The sequence below is a fragment of the Lolium perenne genome, chromosome 3, assembly GCF_019359855.2.
Source record: "Lolium perenne isolate Kyuss_39 chromosome 3, Kyuss_2.0, whole genome shotgun sequence".
In the NCBI taxonomy this organism is placed as follows: Eukaryota; Viridiplantae; Streptophyta; class Magnoliopsida; order Poales; family Poaceae; genus Lolium; species Lolium perenne.
Genome location: NC_067246.2, coordinates 203,384,502 through 203,395,916, shown reverse-complemented (window position 1 = coordinate 203,395,916; position 11,415 = coordinate 203,384,502). Strand labels below are relative to the sequence as shown.

General features: G+C 50.8%; 1 protein-coding gene across 5 annotated transcripts; it reads left to right on the top strand.

Annotated features, from left to right (window-relative positions):
• Nucleotides 1–398: 398 nt before the first annotated feature.
• LOC127343130 (transcription factor GTE5, chloroplastic) lies at nucleotides 399–3,778 on the top strand. Of its 5 annotated transcripts, none has more exons than XM_051369236.2 (5): nucleotides 399–582; nucleotides 805–881; nucleotides 1,076–1,773; nucleotides 3,304–3,361; nucleotides 3,458–3,778. In XM_051369236.2, exons 3-4 carry the CDS (start codon nucleotides 1,147–1,149, stop codon nucleotides 3,343–3,345), a joined length of 669 nt encoding a protein of 222 aa, XP_051225196.1. In that variant the 5' UTR covers nucleotides 399–582; nucleotides 805–881; nucleotides 1,076–1,146; the 3' UTR covers nucleotides 3,346–3,361; nucleotides 3,458–3,778. The 5 variants fall into 5 exon arrangements, with proteins under 5 accessions (XP_051225196.1, XP_071684405.1, XP_071684404.1 ...); XM_071828304.1 differs by having other exon boundaries at nucleotides 801–881; nucleotides 3,307–3,356; XM_071828303.1 differs by having other exon boundaries at nucleotides 801–881; nucleotides 3,307–3,361.
• Nucleotides 3,779–11,415: the final 7,637 nt, after the last annotated feature.

Here is an 11,415-nt window from a genome sequence, read left to right as displayed (position 1 = left end):
CCTAGCACGCCACTACCGCCAAACTAGGTCCTCGGCCTACGGTTCGTCGCCACATTTACTGCACCACCTCGCGATGTTAGATCCTCGTCCAGAGTAGTTCCTGTCCTTGCGCCAACGCCATGGCCAGGCTGCCCAAGTCGGGGTAGCCCAGAACGCCACTGTCGCCTAGCTAGGTACCTCGGTTGGCGGCTCGCAGCCTGATTTCTCCGCCACCGTCGCCGCCGTCGCTGCTACCAATTGTACCAGGGGCATCTTCGCAAACTATAACTTGTGGCTGCGGGTGGTTTACTGTGAAATGAGTGGGACGGGGCTCCAGGAGATCTGGACCGCCGGTACAAGATCCAACAGTCGAGAATGAACATTTGCAGATTTTCAGGATCTATTGGTTTCCACCTGTACGCCCCCAAACCGTGAAACGTTTCTTTTTGCCTGGATTCGCTCGCTCACCAGTCACCACCCCCGGCACCCGCCTCGTCACTCCCCATCTCGTGAGCCAGTCCTGCGGCGGCAAGAAATCGACGCGCGGCGCCCGGAGACCAGAGGCGGCGGCGGTGGCGGAACTTTTCTGGACGGCAGCGGCAGGTACCTCCCTCCTGCCTCGCATTTCCTTGGTCAGCGGAGGTTGGGGTGGCCTGCGAGGGTCGACGAGGGCCCCCTAAACCTATCCCCTGAACCAAACAGCCCCTTAGCCTAGCACCGCCGGCAATCCGAGCTGCGGCTGATTCTTCCCCGCGACGCCCCTTATCTTTCTCTCGCTTCCAGGTCAAATCCCCTTCTAAACCCTAGTTTTCCTAATTCAGGTAGCGAGGCAATGCGAGCAGAAATAGAAGAATTTGCGGTGATGTGCTTCTGAAAAGGAAGAAACGAGAGCAGAAAAAGAGGTACGTACATGATTTATTTATTTCTTCTGAAATGAAATTGCCATACTTAACTGTGGATGTGTTGGAGTTAACGAAGTCGAAGAGAATTGTGACCTTTATATGCTGCATATGGCCAAGCGATGATATTTCAGTAATATATTTTGCTAGGGAGTGAATCTTGCCATTGTAAGTAACCAAATCGACCCATTTTGCAGGGTTATAAAGATTGCTACATTTGCCGTGTAAAATTGCAACAAAACTGAATCACAAAAACCCTCTTGGCCCTATGCCGCCCCGAAGGCTTCGCGAATCGCCATCACCGCCCTCGCCGATTCTCCCCAAGAAACCCAAGAGCCATGCTGGTGCCGACCTTGCCCACCCCCTGGAGCGCATCCGCATGCTGCTGGACAAGTTGCTGCAACACGAGGACGGGTGGGTTTTTGCCAAGCCGGTGGATCCGCTCAGCCTTGGCCTGAGTGACTACTACTCTGACATACCCGACGCCATGGATCTTGGCACTGTCAGCTGCCGCCTTGAAGGCAATCGCTATATGGACCTGCACTCATTTGCCAGAGATGTGAGACTTACCTTCCACAATGCCATGGTCTACAACGACAAGGGCGATGATGTGTATGAGAGCGCAGCTGAGCTCTCTGAAATCTTCGAGTCAGGGTGGGCCTCCATTGAACAAGTGCTCCCGTCGCCGCCATCAATCACCGACCGTAGGATGAAGCTCAAGGATGAGCTGCCACGGCTGTCGAAGGCCTTGCAGAGGAGAGCAGTCATTATTATGAAGGACATAAACGCGTGGCTTCAGGAGGCAAATGGGAGGGTTCAGGTGGATTTTGAAAAGGCGGACGAGGCAACTCTTGACAAGCTCGAGCGGCTGGTTCTCTTGGGTGCCATGCAGCAGGTAATTACCGTGTCCATCTGGTGCCCCTTATGATTCTGAACTGCCGAACATGTTTATATTGCAACACAGTTTCGTAATGCTTTGGTAACGATCTAATCCTAATTGAACTATCTTCTTGCAATGCTGTTTAACAATCTTGTTCAAGCATGGTGAATATTTTATGAGTTTAGGAAAGGTAGAAGTAGACGTAACGCCTTTCTGGGATTTCACCTATTAGATTTACCATGATGAACCAGATTGGATGCAGTCTATCTTGGCCCTTAACCCGTGGATCACAAATTGAACACTCTGATAAAGAGTTGGAAGATTGGAGCATATTTGATTTCCCCGTAGCTCATTGGATAGTGCAGGTCCTCCACTGCCCCCCCTGCTGTGGAAGTGGCGTACACTATTGAAATATTAGGTCTGTTTGGATTCCACCCAAAGCTTACCTTAGCAGAAAATGGGGTGGCCCCTCAATTTGGTGGCCGTTTGGACTGCTGCCTTGCCCAGCCAGCCGCCCATGTGCTGGTGTTATTCTCGTCAAATCACGGGCAAGTCAAGGGTGCGGAGAACCTCCACCAACATGTTGGCATGCCGACTTGCCCCCTTTGTTGGTGGGTCCCATGTATATTTCTACTTTTTTGTTGCCATGTACTGCATGCAGCCAGCGTGTCGATTTTTTGTTCTTCATGTGATTAATCGGTGGGTCATCACATGATTAGTGCGTACCAAATTCCACCTGAAGCAATCGCATGTTGTTCCTTTGGTGATTTTTTTTTTCTTTGCCTGCATCTTACATATCTTCTCATATTTAGGTAATTGACTTGTCAAATAGTTTGAAGACATACTATGTTTACCAAATCAGTTTGTGCAAACCAAACAGGGTCTATTTTGCCAAATATTTGGATAGTACAATGGTTACAAACCAAACAACAACTTGCAATTTTTTTGGTCATGCCTTGGTGGGGCTGGTTGTGGCTCGAACCAAACATACCCATTGTCCACTGTAATATTGCATAGCGCCCATGTTTTTTTAGGTCTGAGCCATGGGATGGAGTTTTTTCTGTTTGATGTGACCTGCATTAGTGATTATGCTAGATTGGTACGCAAACATTGCTCCAAAGAGGTTATCAGTTATATAGAGCAACATAGTAAAATATATCAATCAGATAATTTAAAATGCATGTGATAATTGGAGTGCTGACTATGTATGTTATGCTCTGATGAACATTACCCAGGATGATGGTTGAGCATCCTCCTTTATTATCTGATTGAACATAGCTAGATGATATTGTTTCACCATCTAGCTATGAACTATGGGAATTGCTTTAAGTATAATTGGATGGTTATGTGTTTATTTGGTTCATAACAATATCATATGTTTAGTTATAAGAAAAATATGAGAAAAAGTGGAACTGAGTATGTCACATATGTGATGGTCTCCCTGTGTTGTTTTTGGTAATATTGCTAAATCAATTCTGATGTTGTTGGTTCGATGACTCTGTTTGTGGATTCAGTTCTTCATATCAGTTAATTTTGTTTGTCCAGCAGGTGCACAAGCAAGGTGACAAGGATCGGCACAACACATAAGTCGATATTGGGTGAGGTAACAAACTGTTATTATTTCACTGCATCTCTATTCACATTTTTCATACTCGTACCTTCGTCGTCACTGCTCAGCATCATCTTATTTTTTCTGCAGTGAGAAAAGAGAACACCGGGAAGAAAGATATATGGTGAGGCGCAGAAGCAGGAACTGGAATGAAGATGTTGGTGCTCATTCTGGTGATGTGTTACAAGATGTTTGTTGCTGTTAGCTATTGGAGCACCTGATGGTTATTATTTTCTTCAGAATTTCTAGAGCAATTGGTAAACTAATCAATTGCTTATGTATGAGGACAAGGTGCTATTTTTCTTAACAGTTTAACTTTTCGCCTTAAGGGTACTTTGCACTGGAGGCTTGTCCTTTGTGTTCCGTACAGTTCTCTGTTAAATACAATACTGGGTGACAGCTTGATGAGGATACTTCATGTTGCAGCATTTGCAGTATCAAGCTATGCTTCAACTAAAGGTTGGCAATGCAAACCCTTTAATCCTCTACACGGTGAACATACGAAGTTGATTATCTGTATGAAGTTGCAACATGCAGCACTCATCAGAAATTATTGTATCTGAACTGACAACAAAGCTATGTAAGAATTTCATAGTGTATAAAATTAAAAAAGGGTAATCAGCAAAGCCACCATTTACATCGGACCTTTGAAACGCATGCTGCCGGCGGCCGAAGGAGATGGCGCCAGGACGGTGCGGGTGCCGACCCTTATCCGTACGCGGGTGACTGACACGGCTGTGTCACGTTGAGGGCACCCTTGCCCATTTGCCGACCCCTGACCTGAGCACGGACGGCAATAGATGCGTGCGTGTCGTCGGGGCGAGGGCAGAGTGTGATGACATGGAAACGACGCGGCGTTCCTCGGGGCGGCGGAATCCTGGCGAGCGAGATGTTTTTTTTTTTTTTTTTTTTTTTTTTTTTTTGAGAACTCAGCACTTTATTGATCAAATAACATCAAGACAAAGTTTGTCGCGGATACAATCCGGGACAGAAACTCTAAGGAACTACTACCAAAAGAATCTGCTCGACGAGCTAAAGTATGTGCTGAATTATTACACAAACGACTAACATGACGAAAGGTCACAGATGACAAGGAGTGGGCGAGAAATTTGATATCCTCGACCACTACACCAACCAGCGATCTGTCCCTCTCCGGGGCCTTAATCCGCTGGATAACAACAAGACAGTCTAATGCTAAGACGATCCTGTTCCAACCTTCATCGCGAGCAAGAAAGACTGCACATCTGATGGCGTGTGCTTCAGCAATTTCAGACGTCATGATTTCATGAAGTAACTGGCTATGAGCAGCCAGAAAATCACCATTGTGGTTTCTAACCACGACGCCGACCCCCGTTCGAGACGAAGCCGAGAACAGTGCTGCATCCACGTTAACAACAATCATACCTTCCGGTGGCGGAGACCAAGATGGAGTTGGGACAGTGGTCTCACGACTATGGTTGGTACGGTGTTTGATGAGATGCAGTTGGATCATATCAAAATAGGCAAGAATATGCTCAGCCAAACTGTGAGGATGCTTGATAGGTTCATCATGTCGCACTCCGTTCCTGGCATTCCGGATATGCCACATCGTCACAGCTAGGATGATCACAGCATGATCGCTCGCACGATCTAAGAAGTCAAAAACCCAGGTTTTGGTGGTGGTGAAGAGGCTCCGGTGCAGCTTCAGGTTAGTTCTTGCTTTGATCCTTGTCCACACCTCCTGGGCATAGTGACAGAAGAGCAGGGTATGCTCCATTGTTTCCTCTCTTCCACAGAAAAACACGCACCGGCGGCAGGCACACGCCGTCGCAAAAGCTGGTGGCCGCTAGGAAGACAGTCATGCGCAAAGCGCCAGACAGTGATCTTCATCTTGCCCGGTGCCTTTGACTTCCAAAGTTTCTTCCAAAGCGAGGATTCAACAGTCATGTTAGACGGCAGACCACCTCCCGATTGACTCCTCCTTCGGATAAAACGTTGCGTCCTTGCCAAATTATAGGCCGAACGAACTGTGTATATGCCGAGACGAGCATGAGGCCATGACAGGAAGTCGTCTCCTCCATGGCGACTTACAGGAACTGCCAAGATCTTGGCAGCCGTCGTGTCATCGAAGAACTCCCTGATCACTTCCTCGTTCCACGTGCAAGCATCTTCATCCAACAGCAAATCCACTGTCGCGTTTGTCGGCAACGGGTTTAAGGTAGACACCCGATCAGGGGAGACATCAGGGATCCAATTGTCGTGCATAATCTTTGTGTTCTTCCCATTACCAATGCCCCATCGAACTCCACCCTGCACCAGTGGGGGGTTGTAGCTGCGTCCGCGTGAGGTGGGGGATGGCGTCGGCGTCCAGGTGAGTGGGGAATAAGGCTGTCCCAGTGTCGAAGCCTTGCTGGAAGCAGAGGAGACCGGAGCAGAAGGGAAGTAGGCGTCATAGGGATTGAATCCGGACATGCAAGGATCAGAATTGCTCTACAAGGATTACTGGGTGTAGGAGCGTGATTGAGGGAAGGAGAGAAATTAGTGAGCTGACGGCAGCGACGGTGGTCCTCCTGAGTCCTGATTGCGACGAAGGGGAGAAGAGGGGGACTGCCATGAAGGAGGAACTTCCGGGGTCGTGGTGTGCGTGCATTGTAACTGAACTGATAGTGGGGTTGGGAATTCACCAATTCATGTTGGCAGACAACTCATCATTGGAACAACCTCAAACGTTGGATCTATGCGTCTGAACGGTGTAGATTATTTGGATGGGACTCTCTGCCTTTTTATATTAGTGGAGATGGAGATGGAGATGAGAAGTACACATATATGTTGTTTTGGTTGTCTGATTCACTGTACTGTGGCATTTTTTTTTTTGAGGAAACTGCCACGTGCCATTCAAATCAAAACCAAGAGTACAACCCACGCAGCACTCACACGAACTTTCCGGAATCCACCAGTCTCCGGAACAATTACAGCAAGACCCCCAAAAGAAAAGCAAAAAACGAAGAAGCCCCTGGAGGTCATTGCACACCACCGCTCTGTCGCCCGTCGCCGGCCGCCGCCGAAGCCCAGCCGGAGAAAAGGACGAACTTCCAGCACTCCCAGATCTTTAGAACACCATCGCAGAACAAGCTGCTTTGTGAGCCGATTGAGTGGCTCGCCAACGGCGAGACCAAGGCGTTGGGGCTCGTCGGCCGGGACTCTGCCCGTGCTCACCAGATCTCGGAACCGCCATCTCCGTTCGATGCAGTCGAAGAAGCAGAACAGCTCCGCCTGCCAGCAACCACCCGCCGCGCTCCGAAGCACCCGAGGATCCAGAACAGCCGCCGTAGCCGTCCAAGAAGAGGGCGGGCTCCGTCGGCCAGAAAGCTCCTGTACAACTCCACCCGGCTTCACACCGACATCGGAGAAGATGCCGCTGGGACACGGACGCGGCCGGAGGAACAAAAACTCCACCAAATCCGCCGGTAACGCCGCCATACCGACAGATCCTGGAGAGAGAAGATCCACCGCCCGAACCGAGCGGAGGAAGACGCCTCCCACAAGCCCTTCAACGCCTTCACCGACGAGATGGAGAAGGAGCCGGGGATACTTTATTCCCTGTGACGACGCCGCACCACCCGATCCGTCGTCACCGGAAAAACTAGCCCTAAACCTATCTACAAACCGGCACCAAGGCACCGGGGTTCCCCACCCCTCCCGCCGCCGGAGCGGCAGGCGGAGGAGAGGGGAACCCACGGCCTGGGCACCGGCGGTGGAAGGTGGGGAAAAGTTGGTCGCCTCCCTTTTGCCTTGCTACGAGAGGAAGAGGAAGGCGAAGTGGGGATGGAGGTGTGTACTGTGTTGTGCGTACTGTGGCATTTGAAATACCCGAATGTCTTAAATCAGATTTCGCCATGTTCGTTAACTATTGTTGTGTAAATGATGGCATGTATATCAATGGATAATATTTATGCAATCAGGCAAACGTTTTTTCATGTAATGGATATGATTGGTAATTATTTTCTGGTTGCTGGCTTGCTGCAAACTTTAAATCAGGAAAGTATGATATCCATTAAGTCGCCCAAATGTACTTGGGCGAGAATAATTCTGTTATCTGGCTTTATAAGAATAAAAGGCTTTGTTGTTGGGTCTTTGACATGGATTAGTTGGGTTTGCACCCACATCCCAAAAAAGGCTAGCCACCTCACTGATCCACATCCATAGCTAACCGCAAACCTATTACAACTTGCAATGGTTACATATTGTGAATGCATATATATGTAATGTTTCACTTCAAAGTACTAATATGCTTGAATGCAGTCTGCTATATTTTCAACTGATGGATGTTTATCTTACCATCAGCTTGTGTTTTGAGTAGTCGTGATCACTACTGTAGATGATTGGGCATTATTAAGGATTTGAAATCAAACTCTTGGTGTGTACTGATGGAAAGGAAGTCTACCTCAAATTTAATTATAGTCACATGACTCACATGGAGTTGATGTAAATTTGCATTTACGACTGCTGTTAAAATGCTTTGTAGTATCAGGCAATCATAATCATTTTTTACTTGCCATTGTAACTTACACCTAGATTTCGTTTTTTTCTCTCGAGAATAGTTCTCTTGATAATTGTTACGGATGAAAAGCAAGGTCCAAGGCCGTGCATACAACTGCATGTTATGAACACACAGAGTAGAAGTAGATATGCATGTCACACCCACAACCATTGCTACCCTTCTAGTTTGAAGGAAGCATAAAGACACCATTTTCAACGTCTGTATCCTTCTAGTTTTTTTTACCTTCGATTACGATGTTGTTCTTCTTGGTTGCAGGAGGAAGGAATGCTGGATAGTCCATGTGATGCATGATTTTACATCAACTGTCTCTTGTTCGATGGAGTTGCGTGCTTTGCCCGCCATCAATTGTGTCTCGGTTCCGAATGTTGCTGGCTTAAATACCACTTTTATTTCTGCGAATGAACATCAAGGTATGATATCTAATATGTACTAGCATTAGATATCCCAACTTAGTACTGTATTTAATGCATACTCCAGTGTCAGTGTGGTTGTATGATTGAAGTTTGTATTGCTGAAGGCTATTATGTTTCCCGCTATGTGAAAGTTAGACTTCTGATACTGAAGAGGTGCAAGGAACTATGAAGCTGTTCAGTAACTATGATTTTGTGACATCACCATATTTGGGTATGTAGGGGTACTAGGTTTTGGAGAGGCAATGTAACATCGACCACAGGATTGTAACAAGTCTGTTTGCATTGAATGTAATATTTGCAGAATTTTACGTTCAATCTAAATGAGGTCAACGAGAGATTAGTTCTTGAAGCCAATGAATACGAGTCACAGATACGGACCTTGGACCGTTCCTTCCCCACCTACAGTACCAGGGAGGCGATTTTCTGAGCGACCTTAGCTTTCTCACCTCGCCGGCGCCGAATCGGTGGTTGCCTCGCCCTCCGCCGGCCGCTCCGGCGGCGGGAGGACGGGGGAACGCCGATTCGCGTCGTGTACATAGTGTAGAGGAGGTTAGGGTATCCAGCCGGCGGCGTCGGGGCGGAAGCGGCGCGGTCGGAGTGGTTTTGCTGGCGGTGGTTCTTCTCCTCGATGGCGGCGCTCCGCGGGGCTCCGACGTCGTTCTGCCGCCTTCGTCGGGCTGGCGGTTCTGTGGAACTGCTGGTCGCGACTTCCCCTTGCCGGATTCGGTGGTCCGGTGGCGGATCTGGCAGCTGTTGAAGATCTCGACGAAGAAGCTGGGGCGGCTCGGTTCGGCGACGACGGCGTCCTTCGGTGTAGGCCCTTCGGGGCCGGCGATCGGTGACTTCCCGCTCGCTCGGGGACTACCTTCGATCCAAGGCGTGAAGGAGGGTAGGAGCGACGGCGCGCCACCGACGGCGCTCGGGACGACGATGTGGTCGAGTTGCAGAAGGGCAGGGCTGTATTTTTTTTTTCTGTAGGGACCTTTCTGTAATTTGCTGTGCTGTTCCACTTCTTTGTACTCGCAAAAAAAAAAAAAAAAAATACGAGTCACAGATGGACATGTATTCCCCAAAAAAAGGAAGTATGTATTCCCCCCTGTTCACATTTATCCTGTATTCTTTGACCTTAACTAAACCCAGAACGTAGGGTACATAAAAAATGAAGAGTATGCCAATAGCAAAACCACATAGGCATGGTGAAGGCAAGCATGTTTAGTTACGCAATGTGGTGAATAAAAAAAATGGTTTTGCATCGCCATTCATAGTTGCAGCCAATTTGCATCGTAGTTGTGTTAGAGCATCTCCACTACTTTGCCCTCCCCACGCCGAAATCCGGGAAAATTTACGTCCGAATTGGACGTAAATTTAGCGTGGGAAGGACTAGTTTCCCAGCCGCGATCTTAGGCGAAGACGCCGATATAAATTTGAAAAACGGAAACTTGACAAAATACGGCTCAAAATGATCGAATTTAGACTAAATTTAATGATATTTACTATATAGAGGGCGATGTTCATACATAGATGCCGAATTCGACTATATTTCGAATTCGGCTAGGGGAATACAACTCTAAATATTAAAACACGGCGCTCTACATGCCGAAATGGCGGTAGAACACCGTGTAGTCCAAGTCGCCGTCGCCGCCATCGTCGTCGGAGCCGTCGTCGTCGAACTGCGGCGGCGCCGAAGCCGCCTGGCTGCTGCCTTGGCCGGCGTCTCCCCACCGACCACTGGTGCGAGGCGGGGACGGCGATGGCTTGTACCAATCTTCGTCGGAGGCTTCGAGGTCGATGATGGGGACGGCGACGCCGGATGGAGGAGTCGCAGGCCGGCGGTAGCGAGCGACGTCCTCGAGGAGCCTCGCCTGCCGCTCCGCCTCCTCCTTCTCCCACTGCTCCCTCGACCAGGCGCAGGCCTGGTCGAGTGGCATGGCGTTCTCGGCGGGGACGAGGTCCTGGAGGGACCTCGCCATGACGGCCTCGAGGATGGCGGCGTCCTCGGCGCTTTCGGCCTCCTCCACCTTCACCTTTGCCGGCTTGCGCTTCCGCTCGCCGGAGGTGTCGGGTTCGCGCTTGGAGCGGAGCCGTCCTTGTGCCGTCGAGGGCTCGCGGATGACGATCCCGCCGCCGCGCGCGCGGTTGCTCGGCGGAGAAGACGGCTCCTTTTTCACCGGCGCCAATGATGGCGCCGACCTGGAGATCGACCTTAACGCCGAACCGGACGACGAGGAACTGGCAGCCATGCACCGTGGCTGCCAGCTGCTTCCCCGGCGGCGGCTGGCCGATGCCCTCGACAGTGGGGGCATCGTCAGAAGGGGGAAGTTGTCGCCCTCGATGTGCTCGAGGACGGCCTCGAGCGTCCGGCCCGGCACGCTCTACCACCGCTTGCGTCCGGCGGTGTTGTTGCGCGGAGGCGGAGGCGGCGGGCCGTCGTAGGAGGCGAGCTCCTGCTCCCACCGGCGAAGGAAGAAGGAGTTCCACGCCGTCAGGTTGTCGGGGTGGTAGCGCGGCTCGGCGCGGTCCTGGTCCGACAACGTTAGTCAGACCTCCTCGATGGCGGCTTCGAGGGCGCGTCCCTGGGGCGGCGGCGGGATTGGCACGCCGCCCACACTTAGCCGCCACCCGCCGCCGGGAGGCCTCGTGTCCGGCGGGCAGGGGTACCCCACCTGGTGGAGGAGGTGCCTCTCCCATGCGTGGAGCGACCGGCGGGGGAAGCCGTTGTTCGCCGCGCCGTCTTCGTCGTTGTAGGCCATGGATCTCGTCGAGGGTCGAGGGAAGGAAGAGGAAGAGGAAGAGGAAGAGTGGTGCGACGCGTCGCGGCGAGCGGGGTATTTAGGCGGGGCTGGAGCCGGCGATTTATTGCCGCGTAAATGCTACACGTCCGCGGCGAGCTGACCGGCGGCAGCCTTTACTGCGCGCGGAAGACGATGCGTCTATCGCTGACCGGCCGGGTCCACCTTTGCGGCGAAGACGAAGCGAAAGCGCGGGAGAGATTTCTCGGCGTTTCGTGCGCTTTCGCTTCGTCCGGAGTCCCCGAGCGCGCCTCGGGGGACCGGGGATGGCGTGGGCTCGCCGGATGGATTTAGGCCCAAATCCAG

Excerpts from the sequence above, each read along its gene's own strand:
- LOC127343130 (XM_051369236.2), top strand. The coding sequence starts at position 1,147 with ATGCCGCCCCGAAGGCTTCGCGAATCGCCATCACCGCCCTCGCCGATT. Across the intron at positions 1,774-3,303 it reads TCTTGGGTGCCATGCAGCAG|CAGGTGCACAAGCAAGGTGA; the intron begins GTAATTACCGTG and ends TTGTTTGTCCAG.